The sequence below is a fragment of the Solea solea genome, chromosome 3 (assembly GCF_958295425.1).
Source record: "Solea solea chromosome 3, fSolSol10.1, whole genome shotgun sequence".
Lineage (NCBI taxonomy): Eukaryota > Metazoa > Chordata > Actinopteri > Pleuronectiformes > Soleidae > Solea > Solea solea.
Window position 1 is genome coordinate 35,822,143 of NC_081136.1, and position 16,229 is coordinate 35,838,371.

Genomic DNA, 16,229 nt, shown 5'->3' on the forward strand with positions numbered 1-16,229 from the left:
TAGATAAAGCCTGGAGCTAAACTTTAAGATTTATGGTATTAATGTCCAAGGAGAGGCTGCACAAGTAGTGGCTCGGGATCCGGTCCAACCGAGGGCCTTACTACGTGGAGTTTGCAGAGGTTAATTGGATACTCTAAAATTGACTGTAAGCGCATCTTTGAGGGACTTTTTACTTGAAGCTACACCCACCTTTACTCTCTCTTTTCCTTCTTCAGACCCTTCTTCTCCACTCGCCCTGGCTCTTGCTGCACGAGAACGAGCGCTCACTGCCCGAACGCCGAGCCCCGAGCCTCGAACTAAACACACGTCTGCCTCCACTACGCCCATTCCCACCCCAGCTGCGAGCCCAGAGGGCCGACACAAGCGCACCCCTCTCGCCACCCCTCAGAGCAGCCCCGAGCCGCGATCCAAGCGCACCACCCCACAGACTAGCCCAGAACAACGAACCAAGCGCACCACTCCTCAAACTAGCCCCGAGCTGAGGCACAAACGCATAACCCCGCCTCTGTTCCCTGATGGACAAGTGGAGCGTCCAGAAACAGAGGGAGGGGTGACATCACCTGCCGTGCCGTCCCCTGAGCGCTGGAGACCCTCCCCCTTGCCACCGCTGTCCAATGAAAGTCACTCACAGTCCCTGATTGACAGGCGCAGGAGCCTGACAGTGGGCAGCTCTGAGGAGGAGGGTGGGGCTTACACTGTGACACTCCCACCAGCATTGTTGTCATCCAGTGATGAGGAAACAAGGGAGGAGCTGCGAAGGATTGGTTTAGTGACTCCTCCCCTCGCCTTTGCTAATGGTGGGCCTCCTCCCCCGTCCTCTCTCACCCTGTTGCCACGACGAGGTGGGGAGGGAGGGGGAGAAAGTGGTTCTGACTCCTTGGGTCGACAAGGGGAAGAGGAAGAAGGAGGTGATGAGCGGCTTCATGATAGCGCTTCCTCCCCAAGCTCACTCCCTCCCTCCATCACTTTGGCCTCTCCTCCCGCTCCCCCCTCCCCCTCCTCCCCACCAGCGGCTCACACATCTTCCTCGTCCACTGTCACTTCCCCGTCAGGCCTTAAGCCTCGCCTTCGTTCACCAATTGGTCGGGGTCGCTCTGCGCTTCGGGACCCACTGCTGAAGCAATCGTCAGACAGTGAGCTCCTCCCCTCCACTGCGTCCTCCTCACCCTCCTCACCTCTCTGTTCCTCCCCCACCAGTGGTGGCAGACAGCCACGCTACCTGTTCCAGAGGAGGTCCAAGCTCTGGGGGGGCGGGGACGACCGCGGGGAGGAGCGCCGGGGCTTCAGTCCAGAGGACGGAGGCCGTCCGGCAGCACTGGGAGGTCAGGGGTCGGGTTCAGGGTCGGTTGTGGATCTGACCAGCCGGTCCGCATCAGCACTAGAGTTAAGTGGAAGGGCAGGGTCTGGACTGGATCTCGCTAATAGGCTACAGCTGCTCAACAAAGACAGTCACTCTCTGGGGGAGGAGCCTAGCCCCCTCGACCCAGGCCGGAGGTCACCTGTAGGTGGTGCCAGGTAAGATGAAAATACTGCAGAACTCCTCTCCTGATAGAACCGCTCCATGCGTGCACGTGTATGTGTGTTTTAACAGAATCTAATGTTTGTGTTGTTCCAGATGTGTGGACAGTGGAGAGAGTAAATCGTAGGTTTTTATCTCTGGTAAACACTTCTCGTTATCGCCAAGTGATGACTTATCATCAGCTAACAGCAAACTAATGTGCACCTTCTTTGCAGATGACTAACTACTAAAAATCTCAAATGATTTGCCTCTCTGGCTTTGGAATTGACTGCTAAACTTCCATAGATAGGAAGTGGGTACTGGTTACATTTGAATCAATGGCAATACCAGTACCTTGGATTTGGTACTGGTACCCAATGATGCCGTTTCTGACAATCTCTTGTCAGAAATGTAGTTTATGTTGTGAAAAATAAATCTAGACTTCACAATTTCACCAGAAAAAAATACTGAGGCTAAATCAGTTAGCGGTTTTATTTCAGTCTGATAAATTTGAGGATTCTTAATTTTCGATCATCTCTAAAATCAAGGATCTTTTAGTTTAGTTTTCACTCTGTTGTGAAATGCATGTGAGAGAAAACACAAAGTGTGACACTTCAAACACATCAGCTGATAACTAAGTGTTTTTTACAGTACGTGCTTCTCTTTGATTTGTTGCAGGTTGTTCTCCAGTCTCGGGGAACTCCACACCATCTCCCAGCGAGGATATGGCTCTAGCTACACAGTCCGACCAGGAAGCCGCTACCCTGTCACCCGCCGGAGCCCCTCCCCCTCTCCTTCCCCCTCCGATAGGTCAATAGGGCTCGCCTCCTCCCCCACCCCCTGTTCTGAAAGGCCCGATCTAAGCTCGGGTCGTGGTCTTACTATCCTGAAGTCATCCAGTCTCAGTCTCCCCTCAGAACCAAAGGAGGTCCGCTTTGTGATGCGAAGTGCCAGCGCACGAACCAGGTCCCGCTCACCCTCACCTTCACCCCACGCCTCCCCCTGCCCGTCCCCGGTCCTCAGTGGCCCCCTGCTGGCCCTTCGGCCATGGAGGCAGCGGCCCCTTAACCTGTGGAATAAATATGACGTGGGTGACTGGCTGGAGAGTGTGGGCCTGGCCGAACACCGCCAGCGCTTCCAGGACCACGAGATTGAGGGCTCCCACCTCCCTGCCCTCACCAAGGAGGACTATGTGGAGCTGGGCGTCACCAGACTGGGCCACCGCATCAACATCGAGAGGGCACTGAGACAGCTGCTGGATGGTTCCACTTGACCCCTCACCTCTGACCACTAACCTTTAGGGATCTTGAACTGTGACCTCATAAGCCCTGACCTTTGGTCAGACGCTAGGCCATTTCTGACTAGGATATCTTAGCAATGACTGAATCTTGAAACCTTTTTACTATCGCAGAGCCCAACTCTCTGAAAGATCTCTGTGGCATTTTGTCTCCTCATCTGTTTGATCAACTATTGGCGGCCGGACCAAGCTCTGTGTCCAGTCAAGTATTGCTTTTCCATTAGCGTCTGTTAGCATCTAGTATCCACTGATCACGCTGGGAAGACCCTCAGCCAAACTCATACTTTCTCAATTTAAAAGGTCAGATGCCAACTACACAGCAACTGACATTGGCGCCATTTTGGGCCACCTGTTTCCTCTTAATCTTTAAGGCCTTGTTTAGACTGCAACCCAATTTTTATTCCGATTGTGACGGATCCATTTCAGTCTGAACGTCAAAGTCGCTCAGATAGGATTTGAAAGGGTCTTTCCACGGGATTCCACTGAATGTGCATCTTTCGCCGCGGCAACAGATACGCATCCACCTTAGTCTTAGCTTCCACCGACTCCATTTACGCCACGTACCAGTTCTGTGGTTGTTCCGTCAGTCCGTTGCTCTCACAGAAAATATAGAAGAGGGCTTTAACTATAGAAATCCACGTGGAACACTAAACAAGACGATGTCATTATGGACACACACAGATCGGATCTGATCATTTGTTGGTCAGGAAGATCAGATTCAGATCACATATGCCTACAAATCTGATTTGGGCTACAATCTAAACAAGGCAGGGACAAACAGAGACAAATAATTGATCCTTACAAGGATGTTTTTTCAGCGTTTTTTGGAAACATTTTCCTCTTTGCTGTCCACGATGCGTCACTACATGCAATTTCTTTTTTTAACACTGTGTCAGCACTTTTTAAAACTTGAAGCAACATCTCAGGTTTTCGTCAGATCTCCACAAGTCCGGTTGTTACGGATTCAATAACTTCTGGAGATCTTTAGCAGTAGCATATTAGCGGAAAATATATTTCATAGAAAACTAATTGAGCTAGCTTTCCCAACAAATATCCACGGCAATCTTCCCATGCCTTTAGACACTTTATTCAATGTCCTTTCAGTGACGGATTTGGTCAGTACCACCTTAAAATCTAAGCTTGTGTTAGCTAGCGACTCATTTTTTGTTCATTTTGATTGCTGAAGCTAGCGTGTGTTTTGTTTTTTGTCACGTTAGCATAGGACAGACAAAGTTACTCATCGCGGGACACGGAGCTACGCTGTTTCAACAAGTGAGGGTTTGTTGATCAAACAGCTGACGCGTCAAACTGATCGCAAATATAATGAGGCGGGTTCTTTGCCTCTGCACAGAAGACCATTTGTTAGCGGAGTTGGACGATTAACGAGCTACTGGGCGTTTATCTGTTCCTTTACTAAAAAAAAAAATTCTTGTGTCTTAGCATTTTCTTTAGTTTCCAGTTATCACTCATGAAGACTTTGTGTTAACTTTAGGTTCATTATCTTAAAGCCGATCATTTTACGAAATAACAAGTAATAATAATGTGGTGGTGATGACTTAACCGAGTTTTAATAGTTTGGAAAATGGTTTGTTCTGAGTTCTTTTTATGATTTGACAATGAGTTGAATTTCCAGATTGTTGGGCGGTGACGTTTTTCGGAATTCATGATGATTTGTCAATGAGTGTGACGTCGTGCTGATGTGCTGTGTGTTTCAGGGAGAGCTGCAGCAGAGCTCCAACTGTAAACCTCTCTGGTTTCTAACCTGCTTATCGAGGGCTTACTGTACATGGTGCTATTTGTTTAAAGCCATCTGTACAGAAAATACCTTTCTCCTCCTCTTCCTCCTTTATTCTCCTCACACTAACCCCTGGAAAAATCTTAGGTTAACCCTTTTAATTCAAGTGTGTAATCCCTGGATCCATTCATTCAAGTTTGGCTTTACCCTCCATGTAGAAGTAACAGGCCATATAAGGAGTTTCCTCCCTGCCATATTAGGGATTTCCTCCCTGCCATATGTGGAGTTTCCTCCAGATAATGTACAGTTTCCTAAAAGGCCATTTAGTGGAGTTGCCCAAATAACTTTGCACACATTTTTAAGGAAATTTTGAAATTATTATTCTGATTTAATTTGATTTTAAAAAAAAGTATAGAGTTCTAGAAAAAAGGAACCAAAATCGAAAACTATGAATTTGATCATCTTATAAAAGCCAAGAAAACAACACAAGTAACACATTACGTCAACAACAAAATGACGTCATGTCACTTATCTGAGGTTAAATTCTACAAACCTAACAAAGGTAAAAATTGTGGAATCATCAAATGTTTGGCAGTTGTGCTTGACAAATCTATTTTTAAAAACTAGCCAATTGTTGAAATTAGCTGCTACGGGGGGTTGTTCGAGCTAGCTTAGCCCAAGACTAACAGACAAACTGTTAGCTTAACTGAAACTGGGAGGGGGGGAAAGAAGCTAGCTAAAAATCTAGCTAAATGTTGTATCTTCGCTAACAGTGTCGTCAGAGGAAAAAAACACACGCTAACTGCTCCTAAGAAAAAAACAAACAGCTAATTTCACCGAAACCGTTGCTTAATGTCGCATCATTACAACTCCCCGTTATAGGTAATATTTTGACATTAGCACGACACGACTTTTTAGCGACTTCTGAAGCACAATCAACGTTGCAGTGCCTGTTTCCATGCGAACCCGTGTTTTTTTCCAAACAGCTTAATCCGAACATTTTACCGGCGACGAACACCTGCCCGCGGCAGAGCAGAAGTATAGAATGTACCATAGTCCGTGTACAGCTCATTAGCGTAGACTCTATAAACTCTATAATATATATTACAGTAGAATAATGTAGCCATAGTGTAATATATATACAAAGAACAGTAGAAAATAAGATTTATACGGTAATATTTTGGTAGTTTATGAAGTCTTTATCCATACATGATATTCAGACTTTGTAAACACCTATATATCAGCTGCTAGCTTGACTTTGCGCTAACATTCTCGCACGACAAGTTGAGTTTCAAAACATCAAAACTCACATTTTGACCAAACATGGCTCCCACTGTCCCTGTATCGTATACATGGGTGTATAAAAACAGCCTTCTGCCTTCTGCTAGTTTGCCCCCCTGTGGCCAACTGCAGTACTACAACAACAACAACAACAACAAAATCCTCTTGACAGTTGTCTCCACTGACCAATAACATTAAAACTCAAACTAAATTTACGTTTGCGTGCTGAATTTTTGAACAACAAAGGTTTTATATTTTAAAAATCTTTTCTCAGAACCCAGACGAGTTATTTTTATGAGCGAGATCTTTAATCCGTGAAACGCAGGAGGAAAGAAAAGAAACGTATAAAAATTAATGTTGTGAGCAGTTTTACAAGTGACACCACCTTACCACGTTTTTAAAAGTTTTGCAACAGAAATCTGTGACTGGTTAATATTGTTTGGTATAGAATTAATACGGCGTCATAATGCCCACATTTGTAATACCAAAACTATATTTTTAGGTGATTATAAAATGGTAAGAAGCCATAAAAAAGTCACACAATGTAAAGATAATAAAGAGATTCTATGACAATTTACTAACTCTGAAATGTGAATTTCGTGCCACACAATCTTTGCTGACTGATGCCACTATGAAATAATCGATATACAACACAGCTAACGTGAACGTTTACAGTCGCCTATAGAAGTTAAATTAACGGTGCCTTCAAATGGAGTCAAACATGTTATATTTACAATATTGTGAGTGAAAAGAAAACTTCAAATTCACAAATTGGGACTTTTTTGCTAAAGTTTTCACAAAAAAATCAGAACTAACAGAAGTTACTTTTCAATAGACGCTGAGTTGTAAAAAAATGTTTCCCAAACACCAATTTTCTCCTCAGATTCCATTCCTTGCATTCCATTTACATTACTCACGTGCTAGCTGACGTAGTTGTTGCCAAGTAACGGGACTCTCAGGACGTGAACAAAGCTCTCCATGTCGTAAACGCAGGTTGGCGAGGACCATTTGAAGGCACCATGACGGACGTAAAATCTGAGTCCTGGTTTTTACAGAGAACAAGAAAGTGCCTGATGTGCAGCTGTTTACACTGAGTGAATATCACAGATATATATATACTGTATATCTGTGAAGTATATACATTAAATCAAGACTGAAGTCTGCTGAACAGGGTCATTCACAGAACAATCGTTGACATCCACAGGAAAAGATATGACAGGTGAGATCCAAACAAAGTCATGTGACCTCGATCCTTGACTTCAGGTCCCCAATAACAATCCTGTATTCAGCTGTTGTGGGATATTTCAGCCAATCAGAAACACAACCAACTCACCTGCTGCTAAATTGTCATCTGTGACGACGATGGTGGTGAAGTGAAGTCAGTGGCGTTCCTCCACTGGGAAAAAGTAGTTCCTCATTTTGTGAATTCTACTTTCTGTAGGTCATCAATAAAAAAAACTGTGTCAAATCCAAAAAAAGTGAAATTAAAAAAGGTCAAAATTCAAAAAAATTGTCAAAGAAATATGGAATTAAAATGTGAAATTCAAAAATTGTGAAATTAAAGAATTGTTTGTCAAAATCCCAAAACATTTTGTCAAATCCCAAATTTTTGTCAAATTCCAAAAAATGTTTTGTCAAATTAAAACTTTTTGTCAAATCCAATTTTTTGGGGAAAAAAAAGTTGTGAAATTAAAAAGAATATGTATGTCGAAATCAAACAAATTGATAGAATAGAAATCAGAATGATGGTTTTGTCAAATCCCAGATTATTCATCATCTATCAAATGTGATACTTTTGGTCAAATCCTGGCGATGGATTAAGTCACAGTTTTTTTTAATGTCTTTAACTGAACATAAAAAAAACGTAAACACTGACTCACGGTCGGTCGTTTAAAGTCAAAGTTCTTCCAATAAAAAAAAAAAAGAAAAACACAGAAGCAGGAAGTGACATCTGAGCTTGTTGCTGATTGGCTGAGAATCCTGACTTTTTTTTTTCCTCTGTGTGAAACTTTCCTCCTGATTCTTCCCGGTTCTGATGGTATTTGACGGTTACACCCCTCCCTCCCTCCCTCCTCCTCCTCCTCTTCTTCTCTGGCTTCCTCTTTTTACAGTACGTTTGTAGTTTCTTCTGGAGTGAGTGTTGTAGTTTCTTTTCTTTTCTAAAAATCTTCAAAGAGCACACGATGACAACTAATGAGCTCTGCAACAATGAGACTGTCATCTTTCTAATAAACTGTCATTTATTACAAAGTCAACGCCGCGACTTCCTGTGTGCTTCTTTCAAAGTAAGAGCTGTAGGGCTGCGATGGAGCTGTGGACGTGTGGACCAACAAAGGACACGAGGTCAAACCTTTTCTTTTTTTTTAATTCTGCATGTGTATAGAATTTGGCCTGTTTATAATCTGGATTAGATTAGTCTGGAACTCGTAAACACAGCCAATTTTGTTCAAAAGAAAAAAAAGAAATCCTGATTCTTTTTCTGTCAGCCTGCACTAGAGTCCGCCGCCTGTCGGCCATTTTGTGCCATAACTAGTCCCCGGGTTTGTTTACGGCAGGATTAACAGCAGTAAAAAATAATCTCGTTTTCACCAAGATAAGGAGCTCGAGATAACGAACTGATCAGCTCCTGGATTTAACATTTTTATTTTATTGTTCCATTTCTAATCTCGATATTACACAAAATAATTCAGGTAAATTAAAATTGGTAAAATCAAGAATTTATTTGTGTCCTTTTCAAAATAATTCAGATTATTAAAATAATAACAATAATAATAATAATAATAATTCTTCTTTCTGGCCGCGAACTAGAGACCAGTGTCTGTCGGCCATTTTGTGCCATGACTTTTTTTTAAAAATAATCTCTGAAGCATTTTACAACAACAATCCTTATTTATTTATATTTAAGTACTTTAAGTATATTTTATGTTTTACTCTTGTTTCAGTAAGTTTATTTTTTCAAGGTCTAAAATGTTTTTATTTCAAGTTAAAGGATTTAAGTTTGAAAACTGAAAATACAAGGACTTGACTTTATACTTTGTTAAATGTTTTTCTTCTGAGTCTTTGTGAGTCTTTGTGAGACTTTGTGAGTTTTTGTGAGTCTTTGTGAGACTTTGTGAGTTTTTGTGAGACTTTGTGAGTTTTTGTGAGACTTTGTGAGACTTTGTGAGTCTTTGTGAGACTTTGTGAGTTTTTGTGAGACTTTGTGAGTCTTTGTGAGTCTTTGTGAGTCTTTGTGAGACTTTGTGAGTTTTTGTGAGACTTTGTGAGTCTTTGTGAGTCTTTGTGAGTCTTTGTGAGACTTTGTGAGTTTTTGTGAGTCTTTGTGAGACTTTGTGAGTTTTTGTGAGTCTTTGTGAGACTTTGTGAGTTTTTGTGAGACTTTGTGAGTCTTTGTGAGACTTTGTGAGTTTTTGTGAGACTTTGTGAGTCTTTGTGAGTCTTTGTGAGTTTTTGTGAGTCTTTGTGAGTCTTTGTGAGACTTTGTGAGTTTTTGTGAGACTTTGTGAGTCTCTGTGAGTCTTTGTGAGACTTTGTGAGTTTTTGTGAGTCTTTGTGAGTCTTTGTGAGTCTTTGTGAGACTTTGTGAGTTTTTGTGAGACTTTGTGAGTCTTTGTGAGACTTTGTGAGTTTTTGTGAGACTTTGTGAGTTTGTGAGTCTTTGTGAGTCTTTGTGAGACTTTGTGAGAGACTGTGTGAGTCTTTGTGAGTCTTTGTGAGTCTTTGTGAGACTTTGTGAGACTTTGTGAGACTTTGTGAGTCTTTGTGAGTCTTTGTGAGACTTTGTGAATCTTTGTGAGACTTTGTGAGAGACTGTGTGAGTCTTTGTGAGACTTTGTGAGTCTTTGTAAGACTTTGTGAAACTTTGTGAGACTTTGTGAGTCTTTGTGAGACTTTGTGAGTCTTTGTGAGTCTTTGTGAGACTTTGTGAGTCTTTGTGAGTCTTTGTGAGAGACTTTGTGAGTCTTTGTGAGTCTGTGAGTCTTTGTAAGACTGTGTGAGTCTTTGTGAGTCTTTGTGAGACTTTGTGAGAGACTTTGTGAGTCTTTGTGAGTCTGTGAGTCTTTGTAAGACTGTGTGAGTCTTTGTGAGTCTTTGTGAGTCTGTTCTCGATTGGTTGAAGCACTGATTGCAAACGCAGCACAGTCTTGAGAATCCAGTCAGGAAACAAAGGATCAAACACCAAACGACTTCACAGAGACGTGTGTGTGTGTGTGAGTGTGAGTGTGAGAGTGTGATATTATGGTCTGTTTTCCTCGGGCTATTTTTACATGTTTTTCTGCTGTGACATTTCTTCTTCTCCACAAATTTACAGAAACTGAGAAAACAAGTTTCCCTCAGGCAACAAAAAAACACTAACTTGACTTTGTTTGCACACTCGTGTGATCTCTGTATGTGTTTCATTTTAATTTGTTACTTTTAAACATTTTATATACATATATACATATATATATATATATGTATATAATGTGCTGTACAATTGTACGACTGTGACTGTGAGCAGGTTAAAGAGCAACAGAAGATAAACTTTGACTAAAAGTCTCACAAGTAAAACAAGTCCAGCTGTGTGTGTGTGTGTGTGCGCGCGCGTGTGTGTGTGTGCTCTGAGTAAACTTGAGCAGAAACCTGATTGGCTCGCATGGTTACAGTCTCCTCCCTGCTCTCCTATTGGCCGATCATCTGGACAAGAAGGGCTGATCTTGTTCTGACGCCTCTGACAAACTGAAGACAACCAGCTGGGTAAGAAACTCTGTGTGTGTGTGTATGTGTGTGACAGTTTTACTCATTTTAAAAGTTTAATCTCACATTTTGTCATAATCTCTTGTTTCCTGAGGTTTGATGAGGTCAGATTGTGTGGATGTGGTTTTTGATTAAAGACTTTTAAAACAAACAACAGTCAAATCACCATTTTTAGATGAAATGTCGTCGTGATCGTTTTAAAGACCTTATTAAAATGCACACGAGAAGAATTCTGTCAATAAATGACACAAACACTATTTCAGTCAAAATGGAGATGAATTAACTTCCTTTTTTTATTTGTCACATGTTCTCCTGATGCATCAAAAAGAAAGTGAAAGCACTTGAAACAGATCAAATATTTAATCTAGGATTAAAAAATAATAAATACATGTGAAGGAAGTGAATGTTGCAATCAGAACATCTGAAAATATGTCTTTAATTTTTATTTTACTTTAATCTCAGAATTCTTTGACTTTAAAGGAGACATATTATACCTTATTTCCCCCATTAAAATAGTTCCCTGGTGTCCTAATGAACATGTCAGTGACATGCTTTGGTCAAAATACCATAAGGATGAAGCACAATAGCAGTTCAATAACCCTGCTAAGCCCGCCCCTTTCAGAACGCTCGGTTTTCGTGCATGGTCCCTTTATATGCAAATGAGACACAGGCAAACACACACCCACTTTTTCCAGGGGGTTTCTGATTTGTCCTCGTTACAGCGCTTTACAGCTCTATTCGTCTCCCCCTCCCTCCACTAGTTCTCTGACAATATCAACATGGCAGCGTGCGCAGAAAACAGCAAGAGTGCCGTCACAGGAAGAGACGTTCTACATAAGGATCGAGCCGAACAGTGCCGAACTGTTAATCAGTTAAAAACACTTAGGAACAGCACCGCGGCGAGCTGAATAATCTGCCGCTGTATGTTACTGTATCAGACCGGTGACTGTGCTCCGGAGACCTCGCCACCGCTGATCACCGCTCGCCGCTGGCGATCAGCGGTGGCGAGGTCTCCGGAGCACAGTCAGTGCTGTCCCTATGTCTTTTTAATTGATTTTCACAGAGAGTGCAGCACCGCTGATCGCCAGCCGCTGTATGTGACTGTATCAGACTGAGTCTGTGCTCCGGTCATGGAGGACGTACTGAACAAATATTTTTAATTAGGACGTGTCAAAATGGTCAGTTATGACCTCTATTTGACCTTTTCTTAACAATGTGTGTGTTTGTACGTCGGTGAAATACTGTCGCTGACTAGTGAAGTGGTGCAAACACACGAACACACGTTTGCTGACTTTATCCGGAACATTCGCGGTGAAATGCACATTCTGCCGTCATAAGTGCAGGGAATTCAACATCGATTGTTTTATCGCCTATACTTACACTAAGGGGAACCACGAAAACATGACGGAGTATTCTTTTTCCACTCTTTGGCGACTGGTAGGGCCCCCAGAGTCCCAAATATAAGTATTAAAATGGTTAAAAAGTTGATTTTGCATAATATGTCCCCTTTAATCTCAGAATTCTTTGACTTTAATCTCATAATTCTTTGACATTAATCTCAGAATTCTTTGACATTATTCTCAGAATTCTTTGACTTTAATCTCAGAATTCTTTGACTTTAATCTCAGAATTCAGGCTTATTCTGAGCTTTTCAAATGCTGGAGTTAAAGACAAAGGTCTTCATGTTTTTTGAAATACGTCCTGATTTTAATGATTTCACTGAAAAGTGAGAGTCCCACACACAAACACTGTTTCCCAAACTCATACCTAATCTCACTGAGATGTAATCTCGTGTTCGCCAGACTAACTGTCATGTGTTCAGTCTGTTGCTAGGATACCGTTCCATTCAAACCAAACGTCATCGCTCGTATCAAACTGTTATTTAATAACTTTTATTAGTATTCAAAGTTTACTTCAAAACTGTCCGTCCCCTTTTTCTTTTTGTGCATCAAGTGAAAGGACTTGAAACAGATCAAAGCTTTAATCTAGGATTAAAAAATGATGAATACATGTGAAGGAAGTGATAATCTCAAAAAAATGTTTTAACTCAGATTTATTTTTTTTTTTAATCTCAGATTTTTTTGACTTTAATCTCAGAATTATTAAACCCTCTCTGATTGGATCTTTGATACATTTTTTTCAGGTCAACATGTCGTCGATACCAGATCTGATCAAGAAGAAGAGAGACGGAGAAACGCTGAGCGACGACGACGTCAGAGCGTTCGTTAACGCCGTCACCAGCAAACTCATCCAGGACGCTCAGACAGGTGAAGCCACGCCCCCTCCCTCCCGCTCACAAACGCAACACTTTTCAAATCAGCAGCCGATCTCTCGATTGCGCGTGTCTCCGTCTGTCAGGCGCGATGCTGATGGCCATTTGGCAGAAGGGGATGGTCGTCGCGGAAACCGCGGCCCTGACCAGAGAGATGATGCTATCGGGAGAAGTGATGTCATGGCCAAAGGAGTGGGCGGGGCTAATGGTCGACAAACACTCAACAGGTGGAGTGGGCGATAAAGTTAGCCTGGTGCTAGCGCCTGCGCTAGCCGCCTGTGGCTGCAAGGTGGGCGTGTCCTTATATTTATTTAGTCCACATATTGACTCATTTTATGATTGGATATATTTATATTTATTATGGGTGTGTCTTCACACAGGTGCCAATGATCAGTGGGCGGGGCTTAGCCCACACTGGAGGAACTCTGGACAAACTGGAGTCGATTCCTGGATTCGACATCCATCAGTCGACGGAGCAGGTGCACGAGACTAGAAATTTGACACTGGAATGTGTTGAATTTATGCAACATTAATATTCGTATAAAAGGGTGTGTCCTGGGTCACATGACACCTGGAAACTCAACCAAATGGAAACTGGAAAATATTGCATAAAAGTGTCTTTATTTAGGAATGTGTAGATTCGCAACAAAAGCTAATATTGCGACAAAACTAGAAACGCCACTTATTGCCTTTATTGACGTTATTAAGTTACCTAACAAAGTTTGAAAATGTGCACATATCTGTTTTGTAATTTGAAAGAATTAGATTATTTATACATTTTGAGTCTTTATGGTTTAACGTATCTTCAGTCTTTCACGCTAACGGTCGATAACGACGCTCTACGCGTTTCTTTTTAGCGAACACAAACAAACGTAGTAACATGTCTACGTATAAAAACTGAACAGTTCTATTTGTGCGATAATTTCCTGCAAAACAAATGCTACAGACGTGCTGTTACAAGCGTGCAGGTTTGTTGGGTTTTGCTCCGACTTTCCAAGTTGGAAATTGCGACATTGGACTACAACTGGAACCCACCGCAAACCGTCACATTTGGAATCAGTAGTTCCGATCGTACTCGACCTGACTGTGATGAACTTCCTGTGACTCCAGATCCACAAGATCCTGGACTCGGTCGGCTGCTGCATCGTGGGCCAAACCGAGATGTTGGTTCCTGCCGATCGCGTTCTGTACTCGTTGCGTGACGCAACCAGCACCGTGGATAGTTTGCCGCTCATCACAGGTGACGACGGGAAATAACGACACTTTAAAAGTGTTTTAACGCGTTTTAACACTGTCGTGTTTTTTCCAGGTTCCATCATCTCAAAGAAAGGAGCCGAGTCTCTGGCGGCTCTGGTTCTGGACGTGAAGTTCGGAAAAGCGGCGCTGTACAAGGATCTGGAGAGTGCGAAAGAACTCGCACAGTCAATGGTGAGTTACATTTTAAAAAAGTGACGCTTAGGAAGTAGGACACAGTCGGCCACCAGGGGGTAACTCCACTGTTGGAGGCTACTTAAAATAGAGTTCTAACGTCGGTAAACATTTCCCTGATGAGTGAAAGATCGCAATCATGGGATTCATTGCGTTTTTTCTTGTCTTGATGGCTACCTTTTTGTGTGTAGACTAGTGGAGCCGGGAATTGAACCCTTATCCTTCCAGTTGAGAGAAAATTCGCTCTGCCGCTGAACCACCACTGATATCTATACGTTTTTCTTCTATTGTGAAATTTTACGGAATATTTTTCACGTTAACGTCGCAGCAGATGTAGATACGAATTTTCTTTATTGTGCGAAAATAAGTAAACAAATATAATATAATATAATATATATATATATATATATATATATATATATATATATATATATATATATATATATATATAAATAAATAGCTATAGAGGAAGCATAAAATACCCATATCTCGCTGGTATCTTCCAATAAGAGGAGCCTGGTTGTGGGCGACGCCTCTAAAAGTTCCGGTTTTAAAAATTGATGTGGCGTTGGTCAAATTTGGAAATCTTACAGATACATTTTTAAATTTCAGGTGAACGCTGGGAACGGTTTGGGGATCCGTACGGGGGCGGTGCTTAGCAATATGGACACTGTGATTGGCCGATGTGTGGGAAACAGTCTGGAAGTGATCGAGTCTCTGGAGACGCTGAAAGGAAATGGACCCGACGACCTCATGGAGCTGGTGACCACTCTGGGTAAGTTTTTTTTTTTTTTAAATATCGTACACTACACGATTTTACTTCTTTTTGAGTTGCTTTGCCCTCTAACGTTTTTTTTGATTGACACAAAAAATTGTTGACAATGTAAACTCAAACATTTCCCGCGTTAAAATGACGCAGTGCTGTTTGTTGGCCTGCAGGGGGCATCCTGCTCATGATGACCAACATCGCGCCCGACCTATCGGAAGGCAGGAAGCGGGTTGCCAACGCCGTGGCCAGCGGCGCGGCTCTGCTCAGGTTCCAGGCAATGATGGAGGCTCAGGGCGTTGCCAAAGAGACAGCGAGGTCGCTATGCTCCGCCCAAACCGATTACTTCACCGTCCTGAGGAAATCGGAGCATCAGACGGAACTGACGACGTCTGCAGGCGGTGAAGAAACATTTACCTTATCCACTTTAAAGTTACTGTCGGTGCAAACACGGGGCTTTTATTTTGGAGAAGTTTGCTAGCATTAAATTATTATCGATTTGTTTTTGTTGTCGCTCTCTCGCTCAGGTGTCGTCACAGACATCGATGGTCTGTTTCTGGCTCAGGTTCTTCATAAATTGGGGGCGGGGCGATCAAAGGTCGGTGAGCCTATCAATCACAGCGTGGGGGCGGAGCTTCTGGTGTCCCTGGGTCAGAAGGTTCAGAAAGGTGGGAGGAGTCAGTGATGATGACGATGTTAGATTATGATGAAGGTTGTGACTGTGTGTGTGTATGCAGGCACCCCCTGGCTGCGGCTCCATTACGAGGCTCCGCCTCCAACTCCAGACCAGATGAGTGGACTTCAGAGCGCGGTGACTGTGATGACAAACACTCACACACTGACACACACGCTCGTCCATGAGCTGCTGCTGCCAAACTAAAGTAATGGGTTAACTTAAAATAATGAACCTTTATTACCCATCATTATGATTATTAATGCAAAGTTTTTAATTTTTATACTACTTAACTAATATTTTAATACTAACATTAATAACTTGTTAATTACAGCTTATTTATCTTTTATTAACGTTCTAAATTTAATTTTAAAGCATTTTTGTGTTTTAATTAACAAAAACAAACATGAATTTAAATGAATGTGGTTATTTTTCTTTACCTCTGAAGGTGAAAAGCATCATGGGAAAATGTCAAAATAAGCCACTGACTGTTTTTAATGTAACAAGATAAAGGTACTACTTAAAATGTCATGTGTTTTTTT

General features: G+C 42.1%; 2 protein-coding genes across 11 annotated transcripts in view; both read left to right on the forward strand.

Moving 5' to 3' along the window:
* Window positions 1–7,275, forward strand: part of shank3b (SH3 and multiple ankyrin repeat domains 3b) — a 33,276-nt gene extending 26,001 nt beyond the window's left edge. For 6 of the 10 annotated variants that reach the window (XM_058624526.1, XM_058624530.1, XM_058624531.1 and 3 more), the window contains 3 exons: window positions 216–1,515; window positions 1,616–1,642; window positions 2,177–7,275. In XM_058624526.1, coding sequence (XP_058480509.1) covers window positions 216–1,515; window positions 1,616–1,642; window positions 2,177–2,771 — 1,922 coding nt within the window. In that variant the 3' untranslated portion in view covers window positions 2,772–7,275. Of the gene's footprint in view, window positions 1–215; window positions 1,516–1,615; window positions 1,660–2,176 lie in introns of all 10 variants that reach the window. The other 4 variants (XM_058624529.1, XM_058624533.1, XR_009239903.1 and 1 more) reach the window with 3 other exon arrangements.
* A 3,168-nt stretch (window positions 7,276–10,443) lies between these two features.
* Window positions 10,444–16,216, forward strand: tymp (thymidine phosphorylase). Its single transcript, XM_058624631.1, has 10 exons — window positions 10,444–10,548; window positions 12,692–12,815; window positions 12,907–13,109; window positions 13,201–13,299; window positions 13,931–14,060; window positions 14,130–14,248; window positions 14,861–15,023; window positions 15,188–15,415; window positions 15,542–15,682; window positions 15,752–16,216. Exons 2-10 carry the CDS (start codon window positions 12,698–12,700, stop codon window positions 15,892–15,894), a joined length of 1,344 nt encoding a protein of 447 aa, XP_058480614.1. The 5' UTR covers window positions 10,444–10,548; window positions 12,692–12,697; the 3' UTR covers window positions 15,895–16,216.
* Window positions 16,217–16,229: the final 13 nt, after the last annotated feature.

Bases quoted from the DNA above. Each gene is read 5' to 3' on its own strand.
- tymp (XM_058624631.1), top strand. From the start codon at position 12,698: ATGTCGTCGATACCAGATCTGATCAAGAAGAAGAGAGACGGAGAAACG. The intron at 12,816-12,906 runs GTGAAGCCACGC...TCCGTCTGTCAG, and splicing joins CATCCAGGACGCTCAGACAG to GCGCGATGCTGATGGCCATT. The intron at 14,061-14,129 runs GTGACGACGGGA...TGTTTTTTCCAG, and splicing joins TAGTTTGCCGCTCATCACAG to GTTCCATCATCTCAAAGAAA.